This window comes from Drosophila ananassae, chromosome 3L (assembly GCF_017639315.1).
Source record: "Drosophila ananassae strain 14024-0371.13 chromosome 3L, ASM1763931v2, whole genome shotgun sequence".
Taxonomy (NCBI): Eukaryota; Metazoa; Arthropoda; class Insecta; order Diptera; family Drosophilidae; genus Drosophila; species Drosophila ananassae.
In genome coordinates this window covers 16,308,222-16,330,609 of record NC_057929.1, presented here as the reverse complement: position 1 = coordinate 16,330,609, position 22,388 = coordinate 16,308,222, and the positions used below count along the sequence as shown (strand labels likewise).

Here is a 22,388-nt window from a genome sequence, read left to right as displayed (position 1 = left end):
CAAAAACAGATTTCTTTAATAGGATTTGTATTGTCCTTCTTTCTTTCATTTCTAATTATTCTACAAATTTTTGCATAAAGTCTAGCAGAATTTTAATCAAATTATTTTAAAATACTTTTGATTCCATATCTTTATTCCTGTTAATAGAAAATTTATCCACAAATAGAATTTTTATTGGAAATGATATAGACTTCGTTGAGAGAACATAACATGACAATATAAATAAAAAAAATGTTTATTTTTACATTTTATTTACGACTTTACACAGCATGCAAAATAAGCATAAAATAGGGAAAAATTGAACCGGGTAAAGTGCAATCAAATATCGCGTAAACGTATAACAACGAATGCTTTGATCGAATTCACTTCAGTTCGATCCACAAGCCTGAAACGCCAGCATCGGACGGAAACTGGTTTTAAAACGGGCTCTTGAAAAGTAAAAGTCACCTGGCACTTGTGTGTGTTATTGTAAAAATAATGAGTGTAATTACGAAACTGCTCAAGACATTGTTTGTGTTCCTGTTGGCTGTCCTTCATCTAGTTGTGATTGCCTATGATCCCAACGATCCCAAGATAGCCGAATGCTGCCTTCCGCCGGAGGGAATGTTTGAGGCATTCTATCCCCGTGAAAAGGAGGGAATCCCCAACAGCGCTTCGCGTCCCGCCCACTCCCATGGAAGCTTCTTTAAGCATCGAAATCCTGCGCTAGTGGACACTAAAAACGCAGCAGCCTATGGCTACCGATTCGATGGAAAGCGGCGCTTTAATTTTGACTAAGCACACTAAAATTTGGGGGTAAACTTTGTATAATGTGAATATTTTAGATTCATCCAATAAAAATAAAGGTTTACTATGGTAAATCCTAAATCAGGGCATTGTTTTTCATGGTTTACAACCATGGTTTACATACAAAACAAGTTGGGGTTATTTTCGTATAAAAATATAAGTTCCCCTTAACGGGCAAATAGTGGAAAGTTTAATTTAACGGAAAATCAAAAGAAAAACAGGTTGGCACCTCCAAACCGCGATGGCAACACTGTCAAGATATTCTGTGTGACTGACACTAAAATCAAGAGCGGAAGAAGAAGAGATCAACATTTCTTTTTTCTTCCAAAATTACTCGTTTAAAAAGGAAAAAATATGTTTCTGAATCAAATTCAAATATAAATTGTTTAAATTTGTAAATACCGTTACCAAAGCCAAATCATCAGCACAACATGAACGCGCGCAGCATTGGCATGCTTAAAAAGCTCCGGCACTCTTGGCGCACGTAAGAATCATTGGTTATGAAGGGTCTAGCCGATTGATTAGTGGCTTATGGGGATAAAGAGATTAATGGCGAAATAATCTGACTCTAATAGCCCCCTATCGTTTCAGGTTACCAAGGCATTTCGCCAACAAGGTGAGTTCACCCGCCGGCGATGAAGTGGGTAGCGGTACCGGCATTGGACAGATCACCGGCGGTGTGCGCACCACCGATGGGCCCCACACGGTGAACACGCCGTCCAAGGAAATCGTGACGCACCTGCCACCTCTCACTGATCCACTGCCCAATCTTCCTGAGGCTGTCTATGCGTCACCGATGGCCGAGAGCGCCGTCACCAAGGTGACTACTCTTCCCAACGGCCTGCGGATCGCGTCGGAGCCGCGGTATGGGCAATTCTGTACCGTGGGTCTGGTCATCGATTCCGGACCACGCTACGAAGTAGCCTACCCAAGTGGTGTATCACATTTCCTGGAGAAGCTGGCCTTCAATGTGAGTAGATCCTTCCTGACTCGAAATAGTTGAAGCTCATCTTGGCGCTCCTTCGCAGTCCACCATAAATTTTCCCAACAAAGACGCCATTCTTAAGGAGCTGGAGAAGAACGGCGGCATTTGCGACTGCCAGAGTTCACGGGATACGCTCATCTACGCCGCCAGCATTGACAGCCGAGCCATCGACTCTGTCACCCGTCTGCTGGCGGACGTAACCCTGAGGCCAACCCTGAGCGAACAGGAGGTGAGCTTGGCTCGGCGCGCTGTCAACTTCGAACTGGAAACACTCGGCATGCGACCGGAACAAGAGCCCATACTGATGGACATGATTCATTCGGCAGCCTATAGAGACAACACCTTGGGGCTGCCGAAGTTGTGCCCACTGGAAAACTTGGACCACATCGATCGCAAGGTGTTGATGAACTACCTCAAGCACCATCATTCGCCTACGCGAATGGTCATTGCCGGCGTTGGCGTAAGTTTTCTTTATATATCCTTGAATATTGATAATTTAGGGAAACCCATTGCAGGTTGACCATGACGAACTGGTTGAGCGTGTGCAGAAGTACTTTGTGGATGATAAGGCCATTTGGGACATTGAGGCGTTAGAAGATTCGGGACCCACACAAGTGGATACATCCATCGCACAGTACACGGGCGGCTTAGTAAAAGTTTGTAATTAGAAACCACATCTAAAGGTTGGTAATAATTGAGTGACCTTTTAGGAACAGTGTGAGATTCCCATCTATGCGGCTGCTGGGCTGCCCGAACTAGCCCACGTCGTGCTTGGATTTGAGGGTTGCTCCCACCAGGACAAGGACTTTGTGCCATTGTGCGTCTTGAACATCATGATGGGCGGCGGTGGCTCCTTCTCTGCCGGTGGACCCGGCAAAGGAATGTACTCGCGACTATACACCAAGGTTCTGAACCGCTACCATTGGATGTACAGCGCCACGGCGTACAACCACGCCTACGCTGATACCGGGGTCTTCTGCATCCACGGCAGTGCCCCGCCACAGCATATGAACGAAATGGTTGAGGTAATCACCCGTGAAATGGTGGCAATGGCTGCTGAACCGGGACGAGAAGAACTGATGCGTTCTAAGATCCAGCTGCAGTCCATGTTGCTGATGAATCTGGAGTCGCGGCCCGTCGTTTTCGAAGACGTTGGCCGTCAGGTTTTAGTTACGGGTCATCGCAAACGGCCCGAGCATTTCATTAGAGAAATTGGTAATAATAACAATAATTTCTTTTATATTTTTTTTGTAAAAAAAATCTCTTAAAATTTTCGCAGAGAGTGTTACTGCCGCCGACATTCAGCGTGTGGCCCAGCGCCTTCTTAGCTCCGCGCCGTCGGTGGCGGCCCGAGGCGACATCCAAAACCTGCCCGAGATGAGCCACATTAAGAATGCGGTAAGCGGATCTGGACGTTCCGGTCTGGGCCGGCGACTGTCCCTCTTCAAATAGCGCTGGATGTGAGATCGCTTTGTTGGGCTCGTTTTTCGCAATTTTATACGAAGAGTATTTGTGTTAAGTTTGAATTGGCAAAAATATTTACCAAAATTCGATTCAGTTATTTCACTCAACGTTGGCGTTTACTTTGGTTTATCTGGGGCTAATATCTTTATTTGAAAATCGAAACAGAGAATTCTCTAGGAGCTAGTTCTCAAAGCAATGTATGGGTTAAACACTTTCCAAAAGATAAACGAAGACTTTTTGATTTAATTATCGTCCACTGTCCACTGTCCACAGAAAATGTTATATTTTCTTTAGAGAGAAATCATTTTGCAAGCTTTGAAGCTCAAGAATAAAAGCGAAATAGGAAACATTGTTGCATTTTTCTTTTCAAAATTTTTGGTGACAAGCTTCGTTTTTCTTTTAGAATTAATAAGTTGATGACCCTTTTGGTTAACTATTAGTTAAATTATATTTAGGATTATATTAGAATGGAAAGTTCAATGGCCATCCCTATGAAGATGAGGAGGATTCGGAGGCACTCTTTCGAACGCGACGGCGTCTCTTGGGCGATGAGCTGGAGTCATCGCTATCGCTACTGCTACTGCTGCTGCTACCACTGCTCTTGGTTGGTCTTGGAGGAACTAGAACAACATGCATTATAGTTGGTTTACTTTGAACTAAGTTCGAAGCTACTTACGTGTTGGACTCTTGCGAGCTGAGCTTTCGAATTCATCGTCTTCGGGCAGCTCGTCACTGGAGATGTTCTCGTGCATGCGGTACTGCTTCGGCAGATGGCTTTCGTCCTGAAGGGGTGCCGCGTACTTGGGTCTCTTTATCTTCTCATCCTGCTGCTGGCGGTCGCCCATCTCGCCGTCCAACTCATTGCCAGTTTGCTTTTTAATGCTCTTGGCAATCACCCGTTTCTGGTGATCCAGTTGCGGAAAGAGGTCCCGCGAATTCTCCAAAGCCTGTTTAGCAGCATTCATTTCCGCCTGTTGGATGGAGGAACCGTTGGAGGTAGCCAGCCGTTTGGATCGAAAATAGACGGCCACCTTGTAGACGCGAGTGTTGGTTGGGCCGCTGGCTTCCACCACCTTGTAGTAAGGAATGTCCGGCTCTCCGCCGTCCATGGTCCGCAGTGTGAGGCAGCACTGCTGGAGCTTCGACTTGGGATCGTTCCAGTCCTGATTCATGATGAAGAGTTGCAGACGTGGGAAAAGACACACATGGCAGAATTGCTCGCAGTAGAGCAGCCCTTTGTCAACGTAGAGAGCTCCAAGAAAGGCCTCCAATAGATCGGCTCGGTCCTTTGTTTTCAAATCAGCTTTAGGATTGGCATACTGAGGCATCCCCAGATCGTCGCAGACCACCGCCTGGGTTCGATTATTAACCAGGGACGAGCGAAGCAGAGACAGATGACCCTCGTGGTGTTCTGGGAAGTGACGGTAAAGGTACTCCGAACAGATTAACTGGAGCACGGTGTCGCCGAGGAACTCAAGACGCTGGTTCGAGCCCAGAGTCAAGTGGGTGAAGCCAATGGATCGATCGGTAAAGGCACGCGCCAGCAGACGGATGTGCTTAAATTTGATGCCGATGGACTCCTCGAACTTGGTCAGCTCCTTGAGAACACGATACGACTCTATGCACCCTCGGTCTCCGAGGGGCTCCTGTTCCTGGAGCGGGTGCTCTGGTAAGTTCTTCCAAATGTTCAACAGCTTTTCGTCCTGACGGAAAAGCGCGTCAGTGAACACTTCATCCGCCACCTTGATTCCGCCGTCCAGAAGAAGAGCTCCCATCAGAGCTTCGAAACAGTTGGCCATGGCATGGCGCAGTTCCAGCTCGTGGCACAAATCTGAGCCGTGAGCGTATAGCATAAACTCTTCCAGCTGGAGCTTCTTGGCCAGTAGTGCCAGGTGTTGATTTTGCACGATGGCTGCTCGGTAGGTGGCAAGACCGCCTTCCTCCAGCTCGGGAAACATGAAGAACAAGTGGATGGAGCTGAGGAACTCCACCACGGCATCACCCAAGAACTCCAGGCGCTCGTTGTGCGTAATGTTCGAGACAGTTTCATGATCCTTGCCAAAGCGGGACATGATGCTCACCAGAGTGTTGATGCCGCGCTTCCGGGTGTTCATATAATGTATTTTTCGGTCCCCATACTCGGGCTGCCGTATGCCGCAATTGGTTAGGGAATTGCGAGCATGGTCCGGATTAGTTCCGTAGTTCTCCTTGTACGAAGGATGAGTCAGAGCCAGTTGCAGCAGGTATCGATTCTTGAAGCGGTGCCCGATGCTCTCCTCGAGGAGGTCCAGGGACTTGTGGAAGCGTAGATGACCGGTGAGCACTGGCACCAGCATAGCGTGCTGCACAATGTCGCACATAATGCCAGTGCGATAGAATCCCTCCGAACTAATAGCCACCGTAATGTTGCGCTTCATTCGTCCCTGAGTGCGCATTTCCTGCAGGCGCTGTTCCTTCTCCTCAAGCTTGCGCTTGTCCTTGAAGGACGGCTTCGACATGTTTGCCATCAGATGGCGAAACTTTACGTACTCCCGCCAAGCCTTCTGGTACTCCGGATTACCGGCGTAGCTCAGTTGAGGCGGCCGGATCCCGAAGTGCACAATTGCCGGGTGGGAGATGCCCGTCTCAGGGTCAATGCATTCCGGCAGATCCGAGTTGTTCCTGTCCAGTTGATCGACGCGAAGGGAGCAGGGCTTGTGGCCGGGTTTCGTGACCAACATGCCCTTGATATAGTCAACGTAGTTCTGCCACTCGTGCTGACTGATCTGATTAAGATGCAGCAGCTGCTGGCGCTCCACCAGCTGTGCAGAGTTGTCCAGAAGGTATCGCAGAACCTCGCACATAGCCAGCACCTCCTTGCCATTGTCCGGGAGTTCTCTTACAAATCGCGGTAGAAAATGGAAAGCTGGACAACTCTCTTCCGTGGAACCAGCCGGCACGTTGGGCATTAGGTTAAAGTCCACCAGTTCCAGTAGTTCATGGAACAGGTATTTAACTAAATTTAAAATAATTGTTATTATTCAGAGAACTATTTAAAAGTAAAACTGAAACTTACAGAAAAGATCCAACTCGTGGATTGTAAAGTTCTCCGGCATCTTCTCTTCCTCATACTCAATTGTGTACTCGATGTTGAATCGAATTACCTTGCAGGCCGGAAGGTCTGTGAGTCGCACGTGCGATAGCAAGGAGAAGCCCTCGAAGAGGAATTCGTGTTCGTCGTGCTTGATTATAGTTGGTGTTTTGGTAAGAAAATTCGTAGGTGGCGAGATGCTTATCCGGTAGTGATACAACTTCCCGGCATTATTGCTATTCCGGTCGCATAACTTATAGCCAGTCTCGCCTGGGTAGATTCCGTGCCGAATGCCGATACGTCGGGATTTGGCTGAGCAGCGACACAGTGGTCCGTCGTTCATCTCGCCGGCATCGTTGTGCCAGAGGTCCGCGTGTACGCGTTGCGGATGTTTCAGCTTGCGTGACAACTCCTCCATGCAGCAGTCCTGCTCTATCTTGAAGGCATCCTCGTCCGAGTCCCCGTCAGACGAGGAGGACGATGAGCAAGCCTCGGCCTTGTGCTTGTGTTTGCAGACACGGCGACGCGCCTTTCTCGGCGGAGGAACATAAACTGGCAGTGTGCGACGAACGCGGTCCGCGCGCTGGAGTAGCTCCTCGTCAAAGAGATCGCATAGCTTCTGCAAACGCACGCGACCCTGGACCCTGTTTTCCCCATCAATCTGTATTCGTTCGTAGTATGGGTCGGCTGGCGACGACCGAACCCAGGACTCGGCGGGAGCCTCCATTTCGCTAAGCGCATTCATCTTCTTGACGTAATCCTCTGGCTTTTCGCAGTAGTTCGAGCACCACTGGCGCAGCAGCCGGTCCCTTTCAGTCTCAACCTTTGGCTTGGGTTTGGGCTTGTCTGCAGAATCAGTCCTCTCCCTGTCTCTCTCGCGATAGGTGCGGGAGGAGTAATCACTGCCAGCTGACGATCCATAGTAGTTGTGCTCCGATCCTCGAGGTGGTCGGTGCGCATAGTGGCCGTGACCATGCCCATGACGTGATTCGTATCCATGTCGAGATTCGTATCTCTTATTGTAGCTTTGGTTGTAGTTCGAGTAATGGTGATAGCCCTGGTTGGTGCTGTGGGAGTTGTATCTTTGGTGGGGAGGGCGGTAGTTTGGAGTATATGCAGGACAGTTATCCAAGTACTTATAACCCTCGTAGGAGTATGATCCGGGAGTTGCTGATCCTTGGTACTGGTACGCCTCCTGGTCGTAGTACGTCTGCGGGGGTGTCTCCTGGTATTGGTACCCATCGTATCCATATGCAGGTTGCTGATATGGATTGTAAATGGAACTGCTTGAAGGCGTTTCCGGAAGCACGTAACTGGAGTCGGAACTTTTGTAGACTTGGGAGTCCACATTCACGCCGGGTGGAGAAAGCCCCACTTCGGCTTCTGGCGGTGGTGGAGGCGGCGGCGGTGGCTGCACCGGAGGAGGCGGTAAAGGTGGTTGATACATCGCGATTTATACGACAACGTTTTTCCTAAACCGTCTTACAATTTTTTCTGCCCACTCCTTGCTTTGCGGTTTATTTGCCCTGGCAACCCTAGGCATTTGTTTACATTTTAAAAAAAGGATCTGGCAAGCATAGACATACATTATTTGGTATATTTTAAAAATTGTATAGTTTTTTTCTGCGCCATGGGCACACCAATCGCGATGCTGTTTTCCCGGTGTTTACCTTTTGGAATCCAAGCATGTAAGAAATGAATTGGATGAAATCTCTTAATTTGCACTATAACATCGTCTTCGCGAACAGTACAAACGTGTAGGATGGCTTATTACGCCGTGTCCAGCGGTCGGCGAGCAGGAGTATACGAGACGTGGGCGCAGTGCGAAGAGCAGGTGAAGGGATTCAAGAACGCCAAGTACAAGAAGTTCAAAACTCGACAGGAGGCGGAGCTGTTTGTAAATCCCACAAAATCGTACGCACCCCATGAATTGGCTGTTCCTCTTGGTGCGAAGCAAGCTCAGCCAGCGAGCTGGAAGACCAAAGTGGAGAAGATAGAAAAACCTAAGTACACCGAAGCCTGGCCTGATGAAGATCATGATCTGGCGGAAGATGAGCTGGTAAACATAAAACACATTGTACTTGTTTTACTTATATTTTATATTGTCCTTTTAGAATGCAGCTATGAATGAGGTGGAAGGAGATCCACGACCATCTGGCAGTGATACACTGGTAAGTGAAATCTAAAAATATATGTTCTTCCAAATTAAATTACCGCTTATATTTCAGTTACAAGCAACCTACAGAAAACGGCGGGCCAATGAAGATGAGGATCGGAAAAGCAAGATTCCCAGACATGCATGTCAGGTTTCAGAAGCAGCAGGCATGAAGCACGTGGGCGCCTTTCAATTCGAAATAGATGCAGAGGGCTATGTAATAGTATACACCGATGGATCTTGCATTAACAATGGTCGTCCAGGAGCTTGTGCTGGATATGGCGTTTATTTTGGACCCAATCACAAACTGTGAGTAGGGTCTGACATTTGAAAGTTCCTTAAAACCAAGTTGTTGCTTGTTTGTTTACAGAAATGCGGCAAAGCCCGTACAAGGACGCGTCACAAATAATGTGGGTGAAATACAGGCGGCCATACATGCCATCAAAACCGCTTTAGATTTGGGAATCGAAAAACTGGCCATCAGTACGGATTCTCAGTTTCTCATAAATTCGATTACTTTGTGGGTGGCAGGTTGGAAAAGGCGCGACTGGAAGCTCAAAAACAATCAGCCGGTAAAAAACGTTGTAGACTTTAAGGAACTGGACGCTCTGCTTCAAAATAAAAGTCTTAAAGTTAAGTGGGTAAGTATAGTTAGTAATATATTTGTTAAAAATCCAATTATTAACTGAAATATTCCCCCAGAATTATGTTGAGGCCCATAAAGGAATCCAGGGAAACGAAATGGCTGACAAATTGGCACGGGAAGGATCTGCCTTGTACAAACAACTGAAGTCTTGATTATATGTATTTTTAAAATTACCGCGTAGTTTTCTCCAGTACGGCAACGTCAAATAAATTTAAGAAAAGTGGCAACATCAAACCAATGTTTTTATTTACAAATAGTGCTGTGCTTTACTTGCTTTGAAAATTAATTTATCTTCAAAACAATGTTCTTCAAAGAAACCAAACATATGTATGCGTTTATGCTGGTGCTGGGACTCTTGGGGAGCATGGTCAGTGGTTATATGCTTGAAGCTCCCGTTGTGCAAATAGATATGGACAGAGTCGGCATGCACAGGTTTATCCTTTCTAGATTGTGATTTTTTAGTAATTTTTAACACATATTTTATTTATCAAGGACGTTATCATATCGGATAAGGTTTGACTATTCACTAGTGGGCTTGGATTGCGAATATGTGCTGTTGCAGTCACTGCCTGCATCGGTTTACATAAGCACAGACGAACTGGATGACTTGAGGCGCCTCAAGAGGGTGAGCTATAAGTGGAAGGCCGGGGATTAGGTCCTTTCTTCCACCCTTTTTTACACTTTTATTCTTTACATGAGTAAGCAGTGCTGACCTACTAATCTTGTTTTTATTTTCACTTGTTATTAGTTAGCTGTTATTGTTGGTTAGTCACTAATCTTTTTCCTTTTCCAGTTAAATGCCATTTACCCAAAGTTTGTAAATATCGAATTGGCCGCCGAACGTGCCGACACTGTTTCCATTCTGTTGCGTGGAGCTCCAAAGATAATGGAAACCCTTGGGCTGCCCGTGCATTTTCGCTACCACTCCCCCAGCGATAAGCGGTATGGTGATCTTGAATGTTAAATAAGCTTGCACTAACCGGTTAAACCCAATAGATCCGTTGCCACAGTGACCATACCCCTGCCGGAGCTCTATTTCAACTGCCCGATCGCTGATATGGAACTCATTGACAGCGATCTGGTGGCCAGGCCCGATAAGCACTACTGCCTCAATGTGCCGGAGAGCCGGTTCGATGAAAACATCGTCAAGGACGGCGTGCCGACTACAAAGGCCAATCTGGAGCGCTGCAACTGGCGGCGATTGCATGTGGATTGCCGTGTCAAGACGTCGCTGCGTACCGAGATACCAGTGGGCAATGCCAGAGCCTACGGACCTGTGTTGGGATTTACAATTCTGCTCGGTTGGTCGATGGCCCTGTGGATCATCATCCGCTCCCTGGCCAATACGAGACGCATAAACCAGCGTCTCAATGAGCAGCGGTTGCTGCAGCAAAAGGTCAACTAACAGGCGACGAAGACTGTGCGATTCCAAGTCAACAATGGATAACCAAAGGAAACATTCCGTATATGTATGATGGGCTGTAAATATTTATTTATTTGTAAGCATGCCGAGCACAAAAGCATGCAGACAGTGATAAGAAAGATCACATATTGACATATTCAAGATGAGCTAATCATTTAATCACCTTAGAAACGTGCCACACATCGTAAAGTCTAATTAGCGTTTATCGCACAACTCAGTCATAAAGGGCCTTCCCTAGCATAAGATTAAACATAAACCGATGTATTAGATACTAGAGCTAAAGCATATCCAAATATAACTGATACAATAACTTATAATCTAAAATTAACAACAAACACTTATCGAGATTGTCAAGGGCTTCAAGTGCCAGGGCACCGTTCTCAGAACCGATTATCCTTGTCTGACGTGGGAGCAATGGTCTTTGAATCGTTTTCCAAATGATTTCGCAACGTGATTGTGCTAGACATCGAAGATGGCTCGTTCCAGGGCTGGACGGTTGCCTTGCCGAACAAAACGAAGAGCGTGTTGCAGATAAGGTAAACTCCTCCGGTAATAAAGAACACCACGCGCCATTGGTTTGGATCTTCCTCGTTAGTCAGAATACCACCTACAACCAGAGGAGCGACAATTGAGGTTATTCCCGCGATTCCGTTGGTTACACCCATCATAGGACCGGCAAAGTTTGGCGAGAGGTCGATGTGGTTGATGAGGTAGCCGCAGGAGCAGCCGGCGTTGATGCCCACCGCCAGGGTAAGCAGAAGAATGGCCCAAGACTTTTCGTCGGCCGTCATGTAGCCGAGTCCAATCAAACAGGCCATCGGTCCCCATTGGCCAATCGAGTTGAAGAGCTTTCGGGCCGTAGTTATTGTAATGGTTCCTCGATTGATAAGCAAATCTGATATGGGGCTGACCACCAAGCAGAGCAAGCCCATGGCAAAGTACGGCAGGGAGGATAGGAAGGCATTGGACTTGACATCCAGCTGAAGCACATGGCTCATGTACGTGGGCATCTCGGTGAGCAAAGTGTAGAATCCCCAGGTGAAGCCGCAGTGGGCGGCCAGGAGACCATAGAAGGCAGGTGAAGTGAAAATCGATCGCCACGGCACTGACATGGACTGGAAAAGGAAACAAGAGTTCTTGAATAGTACCAGACTGAAAAAAAATGTCCTTAAGCCCACCTGACTGCCGCTGTTGCTTCCTGTGAGGCTCTCGATGTACTCCCGTTCGGTCTGGCTGATCCTTGTGGCCGTGGCTGGCTCGTTAGCTCCTTGCCAGAAGAAAAGCAATGCCCAGGCCACGTTTAGCCCTCCAGAAATGTAGAAGAGACCTGGCCAGCCCATGCTGGACTCGAAGATGAAGCCGCTGCTGACTAGGATAACGGCCGTTCCGAACTGAGCCCCCGAATAGATGCCGGTAGTAAGGAAGCCACGCTCCGTGCGAGGCACCCACTTGGCCAGCAATGTATGGACGCATGGATAGACGGATCCCTGGACTAATCCAGTAATTACACGCAACACACAGACACTTTCGACACCACTTTCAGCTGCCATGGGATGGAAAAAGCACAAAATACCTCCAACTATGGTGGACACTCCGAGTACAAGCTTGGCTCCAAAGCGCTTGGCCAAAAGACCTGTCGTTTAAGAAGGATAATGTTATTTTTGGAATAGAATTAAAAGTAGTTACTTACCAGCTGGAACCTGTGAGACCACATAACCCCAGAAGAAACTGCTCAAGATCAGAGACTTGTCTGACACATTCCATTCATAGGACGGAGCTCCGGCAGTGGATTGGGTCATAGGCACAATAGCAGCGGAGATGTTGACCCTTTGGAAGTAGTTGATCATCATACCCAGGAACAGAAGGATGGCCTGCCAATGACGAGCTCCAAAGCCACTTGCTAAAAATTTATAAAAATAGTTGTTAATTTTCTTAACTTAATTTTCATTCAAAGGACTTGTACAGGATAATAACTTGAGTGAGTCAGGAACAGCTCGGTAAAGCAAAGGAATCTTCTCCGGATTCGAATTAAAGACCATGTTTGAGCCGTTGCTGATTTAGGAACAGTCTGATTAAGAAATTTATTAACTGCCTCGTTTTATGGGATGACGGTGAGAATTGTTTGTCATCTGTGTGATTTTCTAGGTCCTTTTTTTACTCAATTTACATTTTATTGCCGTTTAACAATTGCCTGATAGTGCCGGATTCCATTAATTAACGACTCCGACACTTTTGGTTTTATTATAGAAATATTCTTATCATTAACGCCTGCGCCAATGAGAAAAATAAAAACCTCGACTCTCCGTGGAAAAGTTTCCGCCGGGACAGAGGAGTAGATTCTGGTGGGGGGTATAATGTGCCTCCCATGTATTCGATATAGACTACGATTTAGGCACCCAGAATGCCTTTTGGGCAATCAACACAGAAGATAATAAATATGTTCTTTGTGTCAAAAGGTATTATCTCTGTTTGATCTTTATAAAGCCATAAACGTAATAGCAGATAGCTCTAATATAACACTAAGATATGCCCAGTAAATAGAGTCGGACGTCTGAGTTTCTTCGGGACTCTCTTAGGGTAGGTCTGGTCTGGACAATTATTTCCAGCAGTATAGAAAGAGCGATTTGGTATAAGAGCGAAGGTATAACTCTTAATACGAAGACGATTGCATCATAGAGATTGCGGCGATCGTCCATCTGGAGTAATGGTATCAATAACCCATAATTAGCAGACGTTCTGAACGATTATTCCATAAATTATTAAAATAGAATCCAGGGATGCAGATGACGCGGAAGACATTTTTCTTTTTTGAGTAAACTTAAAAATTTAAATTGATTTCTATTTTTTTCGACGAGAAATTTTATCTTTACCACGCCATAAAACTTCACAAAAAGATAGATATTTTTAATGATACTAATAAATAGTCTAAATTATCTAATGGATCTGCAATTCATTGACAATAAACAAATATTTTTTTCTCATAGGCATATACCAATTTCAAATTATACAAGTAATAATTTCTACCATTTTTAAACTCTCTAATGCATTCAGATTCAAAATTGAATAAAAAAAATAGCAATCAGATATATTTTACTTTTGGAATTATTTGTTGAAACATATTCGAAATACTTTGTGAATTCCTATCTTGGTAGATGCTTCCCGTGTTTTTGCTCCACATAAATTATGTTCTACAAATCCAGCTCATATCTCCCACGACACGTGTAGTTTGCAAAAACTTACGTCTTGATTTATTCTCTGAGTTGTCGAAACCCATATTTGATAAATTTACAATTTCACTTCAAATCACAGAAATCCGGGCGACGGAGTGCTTTGGCTAAAAAATGAAGAAAGACTGCGGAGCGATTTGTTCACCTTTCGCTTTTATACTGATACCACAGGAATCCATTACGCTGATTACAGCGGGGCCTCCAGTTCTGGAGTGCCTGCGAGGCTACGAAGATTGTCCCTCATTATCGCGGCAATAATCATAAAATAATAAAGATCTGCCAGAACTATCAGCATTCGCCCTGGCCCATCCAATGCAAATTATATTATGGTTAACTTTGATTTTATTTTGAATGGAAAGGCGGGCGTAAATTAACAGATCAATAATTTATGGCCATTAAAAAAAGCTTCTTGGCGTATACTTATAGATAATCTGAAGTGAACTTTTTATTTAGCTGGGTTATTATCTCATTTCTCGAGTGTTACTGAGTGCGAAAGGCTTTTAACAACTCAGGTTCAGTTTAATCTTTTGTTTTTTGCACTTTCCACAGAAATCGCGTGGCCAGAGATGTTGTCTAACCCGGGTAATCGTTTTATGGAACATACGCGAGGCGACAGAACATCCGCAAATGTGCAAATTCTTAGCGAATTCTAGGGAAACCCTATTCCGGCATGTGTAATTAGCAAATCTTGCAGATTATACGTTTCAGTGTAATAAGATAGTAAAATAAATGTAAATGTAGGAATATCGTGGCAACTACACATCCTTTATGACTTCCTTTATGAAAACTTGTGAAAGCTTCATCTGATTTAAATGTCCCGCCTTTGTTAAAATTCAAACTTGACATGGCCGTTACTAAGTTTTACCAAGTGTGTGCTTTAACTTTACACTAAAACTTCCTTTGCACCACCGTCGGTGTGTCCCAGGTCGCATGGATTTATGTAGTTGTTTTTTAGAGCTTCGCCTCTGGTCACATTATTCGGAGAGGCAGGAAATAATTATTTTTGTTTTGTGTAAAAAATATGTCGACGCGATCCTCTTATGACGATGATGATCAAACTAAAGTGCCGCGCATCATGACCTTCCGTCCCAGCTACGAGGAGTTCAAGGACTTTGCCGGCTATATTGAATATATGGAATCGCGCGGCGCCCATTTAGCCGGCTTGGCCAAAATTCAGGTAACTTGACTTGGTTCTTTTCTTAGATCCGCAAAGGATAATACTCTTATAATAAACAGCCTCCCGTGGAATGGGTGCCCAGGAAGGGGGGCTATGATATTGAGAACATCAACATGACCATACCGGCCCCAATCAATCAAGTCTTCACCGGGTAGGTTCATTTCTACATTCCTCTCCTAGTCATAGACTAACCTTTGATGGATTCTAGCGCACATGGGCTTTATCAGCAAATAAATATACAGCAGCGCCGCCAAATGACCCTGCGTCAGTTCATGGAGAAGGCCAACTCGGAGCTGCACCAGACTCCTCGCCACATCGACTACGAGGATCTGGAACGTAAGTACTGGAAGAACATCACATACATATCGCCGTACTATGCGGCTGATGTCAAAGGAACACTCAGCGACGAAGACCTTGACGTATGGAACATTGGAAATCTGGACACCATTCTCAATCTAGTCAACACGGACTACAACATCGTCATCGACGGTGTGAACACTGCCTACCTATACTTCGGCATGTGGAAAAGCTCCTTTGCCTGGCATACCGAGGACATGGACCTCTATTCTATTAACTATCTTCACTTCGGGGCGCCCAAGACATGGTACGCCATACCTCCGGCTTACGGTAGACGTCTGGAGAAGCTGGCCAATGAAACTTTCACCGAAAATTACCAGGAGTGCAATGCCTATCTGCGCCATAAGATGACAATGATTAGCCCCAAAGTGCTGCGCCAACACAACATTCCGTACAATAAGATTACCCAGGAGGCTGGCGAGATAATGATTACGTTTCCCTTTGGCTATCATGCTGGGTTTAATCATGGTTTCAATGGGGCAGAATCCACCAACTTTGCTTCAAAGCGCTGGATTGAGTATGGGAAGCGGGCAAGCATCTGCAAGTGCCGCAGCGATATGGTAAAAATATCAATGGAGACATTTGTGCGCCGTTTCCAGCCGGAGCGCTACGAGAACTGGCTCCTTGGCCAAGACTTTGGTTGCCATCCAGAAGAACCAGGAAAAGTTTGTGCTGCAGCACCGCCCACATTGAATGTCTACGAACTACAGGAGAGGTATACAAATATAATTTAATATTTTTCTTTATTCTAAACGAAGAAGTACTTCCAGTTTACAAAAAGCCAAAGCCAAGGGACCTTCACCGCAAAAACGCGGCTGTTCAGTGGCCGCCAATGGAAGTGAACCAGGCGGCGATGCTGCCGAAGATAACGACGACCGTGCCAGTGTTAGTAGCTACAGCAGCTCACGCCAACTTCAACCAGTTGTGAAAATCCGAAAACTGCCGCAAAAACCAATCGTACCTGAACCAACCGCTACCCAGAATAAATACGACTTCAATTCCGTGGCAATGGTGCGTGTTAAGCGTCTGTGGAACGCGCTACCTTGCCCCGAAACCGGAGTCAATCTACTCAACAACGGTGTGGTAAAGAACACCAAGAGAATGCGCTTCCAGACAAAGGTTCTAACGCTAGACGACGAGGAGTAAAATGCTTCCCCTGACGCACTGCTCGACCGGCAGTATTCCGATCTCCTTGTTGGATCTTGAAGCGACTGTAATCAAAGATCTACTAGTGATAGAATATTATAATTAGTTAAGTGTTTAAGCAGGATTGACGCCACCACAAAGAAGACTTGTGCTTAGAGTTTAGACTGTATTTTGACTAAGAAGTTCCATGTGCACGTGTGCATGTGTATAAATGTATAAAAGTAAACTCTGTACGTTAAAATCAGGGCAACCATAAACATGACCCTACTTTTCTCCATGTGCTCAATCCCACCAAAGGAACAATTGCATAATAATTAAAACGACTTACCCTCCAAACACCTACGCCCAAAAGGGGCGTGCAAATAGAATCCTTTCGAATTTAATATTTTATAACAAATGCATAAATGCAGGATATAAAAGCATTCCCAATCAGCAGTTGCTGTAGTCAAAAATCAATCGTTGCTAACTTAAGATGTCCGGTAAACTAAAGCTTTTATATCCAGCTTCTCTGGAGACACCCATTCGCACCAGGGACTCCAACGCTTATCTTCTGGATACTCTTCGAATGTCGGGCTTGAATCTCGGGGAGGATTCTGGCGTGGCCTGGAAAATCTGGCGAGTAATTTCGTACACCTACAGCATGGTGATCCTACCGCTGAGTTTTCCCATTAACTACACCATCCATCTGGCTGAGTTTCCACCAGACCTTTTGTTGCAATCCCTTCAGCTGTGCTTGAATACTTGGTGCTACGCCTTCAAGTACTTTACCCTGGTTATATATACGCGTCACTTGGAACTATCCAACATCCAATTCGATGAAATGGACAAGTTCTGCGTGAAGGCCGAGGAGAAACGCAAGATCCGCGAGTCGGTGGCTGCCGTAAACAGGTTGTACATGGTATTCGTGATAGTCTACATTTTGTACGCAACTTCCTCGCTACTGGATGCTCTCGTTCACGATCGCGTGCCGTACAACACGTACTTTCCGTTCGTTAACTGGCGCATTGATCGTACCCAGCTCTACATTCAGTGCTTTTTGGAATACTTCATTGTGGGCTATGCCATATTCGTGGCCACCGCCACCGACTCCTATGCCTTGATCTTCGTGGCGTCCCTTCGTACCCACATCACGCTGCTCAAGGATAGGATTGTTAGTTTGGGCCAAGTCAACAGCGATCAGGACACCGATGCGGATTCCGCATTCAGATCGCTGGTGGATTGCGTCAAGGCCCACAGGACCATGTTGAAGTATGTGTTTTTCATTCCAACTGAAGTATTAATTAAAAAAAATAATATTTATTCATCCAGTTTCTGCAATGCCATACGACCCATCATATCGGGCACTATTTTCGCACAGTTTATCATCTGCGGCTCCATTTTGGGTATCATTATGATCAACATGTCTCTGTTTGCTGACAAATCCTCCCGGTTTGGAACCGTGACCTATATAATGGCCGTGCTTCTCCAAACTTTTCCACTGTGCTTCTACTGCAACGCCATCGTGGACGAGTGCAATGAGCTGGCAGACGCCCTATTCCACTCGGCTTGGTGGGAGCATGATAAGCGATACCAGAGAGTGGTTCTACAGTTCCTACACAAACTTCAAGAGCCGATGACATTTACGGCCATGAACATTTTTAACATCAACCTGGCCACCAATATCAACGTAAGCTCCATAAAGGCCCCATAGTTTATAAAATAGTAACATGAATCCTTGCAGGTGGCCAAGTTCGCCTTCACCGTCTACGCCATCGCCAGTGGCATGAATCTCGACCAGAAACTAAACCTCAAAGAATGAGTTAATTAAAATTATTGCTAACCACACCGCAAGGTAAACACAGTTTGTATCTTGAACTTAACACTTTTTCTTTGAAGTATTAATTGTAATTGTATATGCATACAGCAAATTATTAATAACGTAAACTAGTTTAAACAAAATATGACCGAACAATGTGTAATAAAGGAGAACGCCATGCTTTCGCACAGCTTAGCCCCTGCAGAAGACGTCTCACCAGTGTGTTCGGACCTTTGATTTTGTTTTTCTTTTTTTTTTTTTTGGAAGATAGGAAATGGGCTCTACAGAGGCGCTTAGGATTCTCAGGTCTACATCTGGATAGTATACCATGCGACTGGCCGTTTCTTCGAAATGAGTGCTGCGCGAGGGATGATGAGGGATGGATGGATGGGTGACCGGAAATTGCACATACATATAATGCCAAGCGTGGAGTATTTTTGGCTCGCTAACACAGTGTGAATGTTTATGCGGCAGTTTATTGCGGGATGGGGAGGGGCTCTACACGATCTATAGGTATATTTGATGATATTGTAATGGCTGGCATAGATGAAACAGCGAACGTTTTACATTTAACATAAACTTAAGCGAGATAACTATATGTGTCTTTGTGTCCCTCCATGCGCTCCAGATACTCCTTCTCGATCAGTATATCTATGCACTTCTTGATCACGGGCACCTTAGGCTTGAACCGCGTCGACAGTTGATTGAGCACCTCCGAGATGAGATTGGTGTGATTGAGTCGTTTCCGCATCTTCATAATGCGCACGATCGCCGCCTGGATCAGCAGCTTGCGGTCCTCCTCGATGTGCTTGTGCACTGTCTCCTGCTCAACCTTGAGCTCAGTCTTCAGCGGCTGGTTAATGTTGATGCGACGCTTTTTGTTCTTGTAGTCGAGGAACAGCTCCACCGTCGATTCGGGTGTCAGAGAGTTCTCATTGTCGTTGGAGGTTAGCACTTTGGCCTTGAGCAGTATTTGTAATACCTATAATAAGATATAAAAATTAAAATTAAGATCTCATCTTAAATTTATGTTCAAATAGTCATACCTGAATCAAATTCTCCTGCTGCGTCTGCGTGTTCTCCAACAGCTGCTGGACTGTAAAGGTGAGCTGGTCGTTGAACTGGAGCAGTACCGACATCTGGAAAGTGCTGGCTTGTAGCGTGTATACGGTGGATGTGTTATTCCGATTAACGTTCATAATGAGCTCGCCCTTGCACATCTGATAGAGCCAGTTAAGCTTACGGCCCGAATGCCGGCCGGCATAGAACTCGTTGAACTGTCGCACGGACCTTTCAAGCTCGGAGGGTAGCAGGAAGTTGTTGCTCAACTGGAAGGGCCAGGAGCCGGACGAGAGAACTTCGATGCCGAAGTCGATCTCTGTGGTTATGTTCTTGCCGGCCAAGTACTCCTTGAAATTGGAATTCAAGTCCTTGGAGACGCCAATGTCCTGGAACATGCGCTGCAGCTTGACGGTGTACTCATAGCCACACGTCTGCTTCAGCTTAGAGATCATCATGGCTTCGGCGTCGTCCGAAGCCGAGGTGTGGTTCACCAAACGCTTTGCAAGCATCTTGGAGTAGTATTTCTGGAAGACATCCTTATCCTCGATGTACTTGAACACCACCATAACCTGGTTTAGGTTGTCTTCCAGTTCCTTGTCTTCGGGATTCTTAGAAGACTTCTTCAGCAATAGATCGCAGTACTTGGCCAAGAGCTCGGGCGATTTGCTGGCACTGTTGGCAGACGTAACCACGTTGGAGTTGATGAACTTGCCACAGGCCTTGTCCAGAGCGGCCACGAATCCGTTGTCATTGTTGAACGCCGTCAGAACGAGGGCATTGTACTTCTTATGCACGTCCAGTATGGTCTGAACGTAAGTCTTGGGATCGTTGGCCGCGTCGGACGTGCAGCACTTGGCAATGGCCTCAGTGCCCTGGTGGAGTATGTGGTTCTCGAGTATATTCTTTAAATCTGTTAAGTTTTTGGGTGACAATGCCACCAGCGAATACATTCGCTTCAGGTCATCGTTTCGATCCGCATCCAACAGGTTCTGGAACTCGGAGTGGAATATCTTCAGATGCTTCTCAATAAGAACCTAAAAGAGAAACCAACAGCATTGGTGAGTAGAATATTGGAATAATAGTGTATTTGCGACCCACCTGTTCGCATGTCTGCTTGAGCGCTGCTTCCGTAGTCTCGTGCAGATACGAGAGTCCGTTCTTCGAGTTTAAGCCCCGCACACGCTGTTGCTCCTCCTCCAGACGGTTCTCGACATGCTTTAGGTATTCGGTCACCGTGTTGGTCGACAAAAAGGCATCCGACTCCTTTTCGTAGAAGGCGTACGTGTCGGCTATAAACTTGCTCTCGAAATTGTCCTTGTAGACGGACAACTTCTGCTGCTCGGCGTCAGAGTCCTCCTCGTTAAAGCTAAGCTCGACGAAGCATTCGATGACGTCGCGCACCAGGGATCGATTGATCAGCTTGCCCTGCCGCTCCTCCTCGATTGACTTGAGCACCGCCTTGGTGACCGGTTCGTTAAGCACCTGGAACAAGTGTCCCTTCCAGGCGACCAGTGCCAGGCGGTAGATCTTGTAGATGCCCTTCTGCCCCTCTTCGCATTCGCGTTTAACCCAGTTTCGGTTCAGGTAGTTGCAGATTCCGTCCAGCACGGTACTTGAGAACTGGTACGATTTCCACTGCTTGGTGTAGCGCGTTAGAAGCACCTCCTCGCCACTAATGGCCCTGAACTTTGTCAGTAGTTCGGTTAAGTAGGTCATAAGGAAGTGCTCCAGCCGGTCGTAGAGTTTCTTCCCCACCAGCTGGGCACCACCGGATTTGGCACTGCTGCGACCGCTCGGCGCATCCGGTACACTGGTGCAGTAATCGTAGACGTGCGTATAGAAGCGCATGTACTGGCTGCGGGTGAGGGACTTCTCCTGTTCGAAGACCTGCCGTATTCCATCGCTCAGCTCAATCCAAATATCGTCCAGGTTAACGGGCTTTTGTGTTGTTTGCGCATTGCTCGATCGGTTCATCTTGGCGGCGGATGGCAACGGCCGTTTGCCTTCAACCAGCTGCGGTAGTTCTGGACTCTTGGCAGGAGCTGTTCTGGTTACTTGAGCGGAAGCAGTTGTAGCACGGGCTTGGACTTGCGATGGCTGCGACGCGGGCGACGACGACGACGACGAGGGATTTGTGTCCTGGTGGCGTCGTTTGGCGGCTCTCGTCCTAGGTGCTTTGGTCGGAATCTTGGCAAATCAGTGTTCAATTTTTGGAATTTAAAATATTTATCTGCAAGTAAAAACGAGACGAGACGGAACGAAACTATACAAACGGAATGTGATAGGCCTCGATTTTATTTTTAAGAGCCACGTAAAAGCGTTGTTGCCCGAAGGTCGCCGTTATGATCCAATGTCACCGCAATAAAAGAGAGGCTTGGGAAGTACATGAATCGCATACACGCACAGCCATATCTGCTAGGCGTAATGCGAAAAATGCCAAATTCCCTGCATGGCTTTTGTTTTTTTATATAAACAAAAAAAATATACGGACTGGCTGTGTCGATAATTGGGTGATCGTGCGTTCATGGGCAAATAACTAAAAAACCCCAACTTCCTGGTTAAATAAACACTCACTCACGCACACATCTGGACTTACATACCTGGCCCCGACACACATACCCTCGCTCGCACACACAGGCAATCAGTTCGCCTTCAGGAAAAGTGCACTTAACCACCAAAGTCTCATTTATTTAGTTACATTTTTATTAGATTTTCTCAAAAATTTCCTTGAACCCCTCGCTTTCGAATAACTGTAAATTTTGTTTTGCAAGCCTCTCCCGTTCGTTTTCATTTCGTGACGTCGTGATTTGATTTCCCCTTGGAGCACACATTTTTTTTCACATCTTTTGTCGCCATTTTAGCAGCTATAGTTTTATTTGTCTAATTTTGATGCTATTTGTTAGTCATTTACCTGTTGCCAGATGTCGTTTAATACTAAATTAAATAAATTATGTTTTTCGCAATGTGGCTTATAATTAAATCAACTTTTTTTTCTGTGAAAATCACCAACTTTCCAACTAACAAAAAACACAATGAAACGACTGCGACCTTGCCAGATCGTCAGTTGCTTCTAAATGGGTGGTATCACTGGTAGC

At 46.0% G+C, this 22,388-nt stretch overlaps 9 protein-coding genes across 11 annotated transcripts; 6 read left to right on the top strand and 3 right to left on the bottom strand.

Annotated features, from left to right (window-relative positions):
- Positions 1 to 252: 252 nt before the first annotated feature.
- LOC6494093 lies at positions 253 to 870 on the top strand. The gene has a single exon (XM_001960955.4). The coding sequence runs from the start codon at positions 478 to 480 to the stop codon at positions 775 to 777; it is 300 nt and encodes a 99-aa protein (XP_001960991.1). The 5' UTR covers positions 253 to 477; the 3' UTR covers positions 778 to 870.
- A 180-nt stretch (positions 871 to 1,050) lies between these two features.
- LOC6494094 (mitochondrial-processing peptidase subunit alpha) lies at positions 1,051 to 3,342 on the top strand. Its single transcript, XM_001960954.4, has 6 exons — positions 1,051 to 1,270; positions 1,378 to 1,756; positions 1,815 to 2,231; positions 2,287 to 2,427; positions 2,482 to 2,986; positions 3,051 to 3,342. Exons 1-6 carry the CDS (start codon positions 1,218 to 1,220, stop codon positions 3,221 to 3,223), a joined length of 1,668 nt encoding a protein of 555 aa, XP_001960990.1. The 5' UTR covers positions 1,051 to 1,217; the 3' UTR covers positions 3,224 to 3,342.
- Positions 3,343 to 3,350: 8 nt separating this feature from the next.
- Positions 3,351 to 7,771, bottom strand: LOC6496482 (ribonuclease 3). Its single transcript, XM_001960953.4, has 3 exons — positions 6,291 to 7,771; positions 3,912 to 6,230; positions 3,351 to 3,855 (listed from the first exon to the last, which is right to left on the bottom strand). The coding sequence occupies exons 1-3, from the start codon at positions 7,750 to 7,752 to the stop codon at positions 3,725 to 3,727; spliced, it is 3,912 nt and encodes a 1,303-aa protein (XP_001960989.1). The 5' UTR covers positions 7,753 to 7,771; the 3' UTR covers positions 3,351 to 3,724.
- Positions 7,772 to 7,851: 80 nt separating this feature from the next.
- LOC26515533 (ribonuclease H1) lies at positions 7,852 to 9,340 on the top strand. The gene is made up of 6 exons (XM_014908649.3): positions 7,852 to 7,993; positions 8,054 to 8,364; positions 8,420 to 8,476; positions 8,534 to 8,769; positions 8,831 to 9,101; positions 9,163 to 9,340. The coding sequence occupies exons 1-6, from the start codon at positions 7,936 to 7,938 to the stop codon at positions 9,256 to 9,258; spliced, it is 1,029 nt and encodes a 342-aa protein (XP_014764135.1). The 5' UTR covers positions 7,852 to 7,935; the 3' UTR covers positions 9,259 to 9,340.
- Positions 9,341 to 9,353: 13 nt separating this feature from the next.
- On the top strand, positions 9,354 to 10,864 carry LOC6502507. Of its 2 annotated transcripts, none has more exons than XM_044715707.1 (4): positions 9,354 to 9,473; positions 9,599 to 9,731; positions 9,900 to 10,048; positions 10,103 to 10,864. In XM_044715707.1, the coding sequence occupies exons 1-4, from the start codon at positions 9,436 to 9,438 to the stop codon at positions 10,509 to 10,511; spliced, it is 729 nt and encodes a 242-aa protein (XP_044571642.1). In that variant the 5' UTR covers positions 9,354 to 9,435; the 3' UTR covers positions 10,512 to 10,864. The 2 variants fall into 2 exon arrangements, with proteins under 2 accessions (XP_044571642.1, XP_001960988.2); XM_001960952.4 differs by having other exon boundaries at positions 9,404 to 9,538.
- Positions 10,573 to 13,912, bottom strand: LOC6496481 (putative inorganic phosphate cotransporter). Of its 2 annotated transcripts, none has more exons than XM_001960951.4 (4): positions 13,770 to 13,912; positions 12,220 to 12,429; positions 11,708 to 12,162; positions 10,573 to 11,644 (listed from the first exon to the last, which is right to left on the bottom strand). In XM_001960951.4, the coding sequence occupies exons 1-4, from the start codon at positions 13,801 to 13,803 to the stop codon at positions 10,910 to 10,912; spliced, it is 1,434 nt and encodes a 477-aa protein (XP_001960987.1). In that variant the 5' UTR covers positions 13,804 to 13,912; the 3' UTR covers positions 10,573 to 10,909. The 2 variants fall into 2 exon arrangements, with proteins under 2 accessions (XP_001960987.1, XP_014763854.1); XM_014908368.3 differs by lacking the exon at positions 13,770 to 13,912 and adding an exon at positions 12,493 to 12,978.
- A 697-nt stretch (positions 13,913 to 14,609) lies between these two features.
- LOC6494095 (probable lysine-specific demethylase 4A) lies at positions 14,610 to 16,804 on the top strand. Its single transcript, XM_001960950.4, has 4 exons — positions 14,610 to 14,933; positions 14,993 to 15,084; positions 15,142 to 16,005; positions 16,061 to 16,804. Exons 1-4 carry the CDS (start codon positions 14,778 to 14,780, stop codon positions 16,434 to 16,436), a joined length of 1,488 nt encoding a protein of 495 aa, XP_001960986.1. The 5' UTR covers positions 14,610 to 14,777; the 3' UTR covers positions 16,437 to 16,804.
- Positions 16,805 to 16,901: 97 nt separating this feature from the next.
- LOC6494096 (odorant receptor 43b) lies at positions 16,902 to 18,481 on the top strand. Its single transcript, XM_001960949.4, has 3 exons — positions 16,902 to 17,684; positions 17,745 to 18,102; positions 18,157 to 18,481. The coding sequence occupies exons 1-3, from the start codon at positions 16,909 to 16,911 to the stop codon at positions 18,232 to 18,234; spliced, it is 1,212 nt and encodes a 403-aa protein (XP_001960985.1). The 5' UTR covers positions 16,902 to 16,908; the 3' UTR covers positions 18,235 to 18,481.
- A 182-nt stretch (positions 18,482 to 18,663) lies between these two features.
- Positions 18,664 to 22,361, bottom strand: LOC6496479 (cullin homolog 1). Its single transcript, XM_001960948.4, has 4 exons — positions 22,205 to 22,361; positions 20,392 to 21,523; positions 19,278 to 20,327; positions 18,664 to 19,213 (listed from the first exon to the last, which is right to left on the bottom strand). Exons 2-4 carry the CDS (start codon positions 21,265 to 21,267, stop codon positions 18,812 to 18,814), a joined length of 2,328 nt encoding a protein of 775 aa, XP_001960984.1. The 5' UTR covers positions 21,268 to 21,523; positions 22,205 to 22,361; the 3' UTR covers positions 18,664 to 18,811.
- Positions 22,362 to 22,388: the final 27 nt, after the last annotated feature.

Coding starts and splice junctions, on each gene's coding strand:
- LOC6494096 (XM_001960949.4), top strand. CDS start 16,909: ATGTCCGGTAAACTAAAGCTTTTATATCCAGCTTCTCTGGAGACACCC. Junction 17,685..17,744: donor GCCCACAGGACCATGTTGAA/GTATGTGTTTTT, acceptor TTATTCATCCAG/TTTCTGCAATGCCATACGAC. Junction 18,103..18,156: donor ACCTGGCCACCAATATCAAC/GTAAGCTCCATA, acceptor GAATCCTTGCAG/GTGGCCAAGTTCGCCTTCAC.
- LOC6496479 (XM_001960948.4), bottom strand. CDS start 21,267: ATGAACCGATCGAGCAATGCGCAAACAACACAAAAGCCCGTTAACCTG. Junction 20,328..20,391: donor TCAAGCAGACATGCGAACAG/GTGGGTCGCAAA, acceptor TTTCTCTTTTAG/GTTCTTATTGAGAAGCATCT. Junction 19,214..19,277: donor AGCAGGAGAATTTGATTCAG/GTATGACTATTT, acceptor ATCTTATTATAG/GTATTACAAATACTGCTCAA.
- LOC6496481 (XM_014908368.3), bottom strand. CDS start 12,568: ATGGTCTTTAATTCGAATCCGGAGAAGATTCCTTTGCTTTACCGAGCT. Junction 12,430..12,492: donor CTCACTCAAGTTATTATCCT/GTACAAGTCCTT, acceptor ATAAATTTTTAG/CAAGTGGCTTTGGAGCTCGT. Junction 11,645..11,707: donor GAAGCAACAGCGGCAGTCAG/GTGGGCTTAAGG, acceptor TTCCTTTTCCAG/TCCATGTCAGTGCCGTGGCG.
- LOC6496482 (XM_001960953.4), bottom strand. CDS start 7,752: ATGTATCAACCACCTTTACCGCCTCCTCCGGTGCAGCCACCGCCGCCG. Junction 6,231..6,290: donor CCACGAGTTGGATCTTTTCT/GTAAGTTTCAGT, acceptor TTTTAAATTTAG/TTAAATACCTGTTCCATGAA. Junction 3,856..3,911: donor AGCTCGCAAGAGTCCAACAC/GTAAGTAGCTTC, acceptor ATGTTGTTCTAG/TTCCTCCAAGACCAACCAAG.
- LOC6494093 (XM_001960955.4), top strand. CDS start 478: ATGAGTGTAATTACGAAACTGCTCAAGACATTGTTTGTGTTCCTGTTG.
- LOC6494094 (XM_001960954.4), top strand. CDS start 1,218: ATGAACGCGCGCAGCATTGGCATGCTTAAAAAGCTCCGGCACTCTTGG. Junction 1,271..1,377: donor CTCCGGCACTCTTGGCGCAC/GTAAGAATCATT, acceptor CTATCGTTTCAG/GTTACCAAGGCATTTCGCCA. Junction 1,757..1,814: donor TGGAGAAGCTGGCCTTCAAT/GTGAGTAGATCC, acceptor GCTCCTTCGCAG/TCCACCATAAATTTTCCCAA.
- LOC6494095 (XM_001960950.4), top strand. CDS start 14,778: ATGTCGACGCGATCCTCTTATGACGATGATGATCAAACTAAAGTGCCG. Junction 15,085..15,141: donor ATCAATCAAGTCTTCACCGG/GTAGGTTCATTT, acceptor GATGGATTCTAG/CGCACATGGGCTTTATCAGC. Junction 16,006..16,060: donor GTCTACGAACTACAGGAGAG/GTATACAAATAT, acceptor AAGTACTTCCAG/TTTACAAAAAGCCAAAGCCA.
- LOC26515533 (XM_014908649.3), top strand. CDS start 7,936: ATGGGCACACCAATCGCGATGCTGTTTTCCCGGTGTTTACCTTTTGGA. Junction 8,477..8,533: donor CATCTGGCAGTGATACACTG/GTAAGTGAAATC, acceptor CTTATATTTCAG/TTACAAGCAACCTACAGAAA. Junction 9,102..9,162: donor AAAGTCTTAAAGTTAAGTGG/GTAAGTATAGTT, acceptor ATATTCCCCCAG/AATTATGTTGAGGCCCATAA.
- LOC6502507 (XM_001960952.4), top strand. CDS start 9,408: ATGTTCTTCAAAGAAACCAAACATATGTATGCGTTTATGCTGGTGCTG. Junction 9,732..9,899: donor ACTTGAGGCGCCTCAAGAGG/GTGAGCTATAAG, acceptor TTCCTTTTCCAG/TTAAATGCCATTTACCCAAA. Junction 10,049..10,102: donor CACTCCCCCAGCGATAAGCG/GTATGGTGATCT, acceptor TAAACCCAATAG/ATCCGTTGCCACAGTGACCA.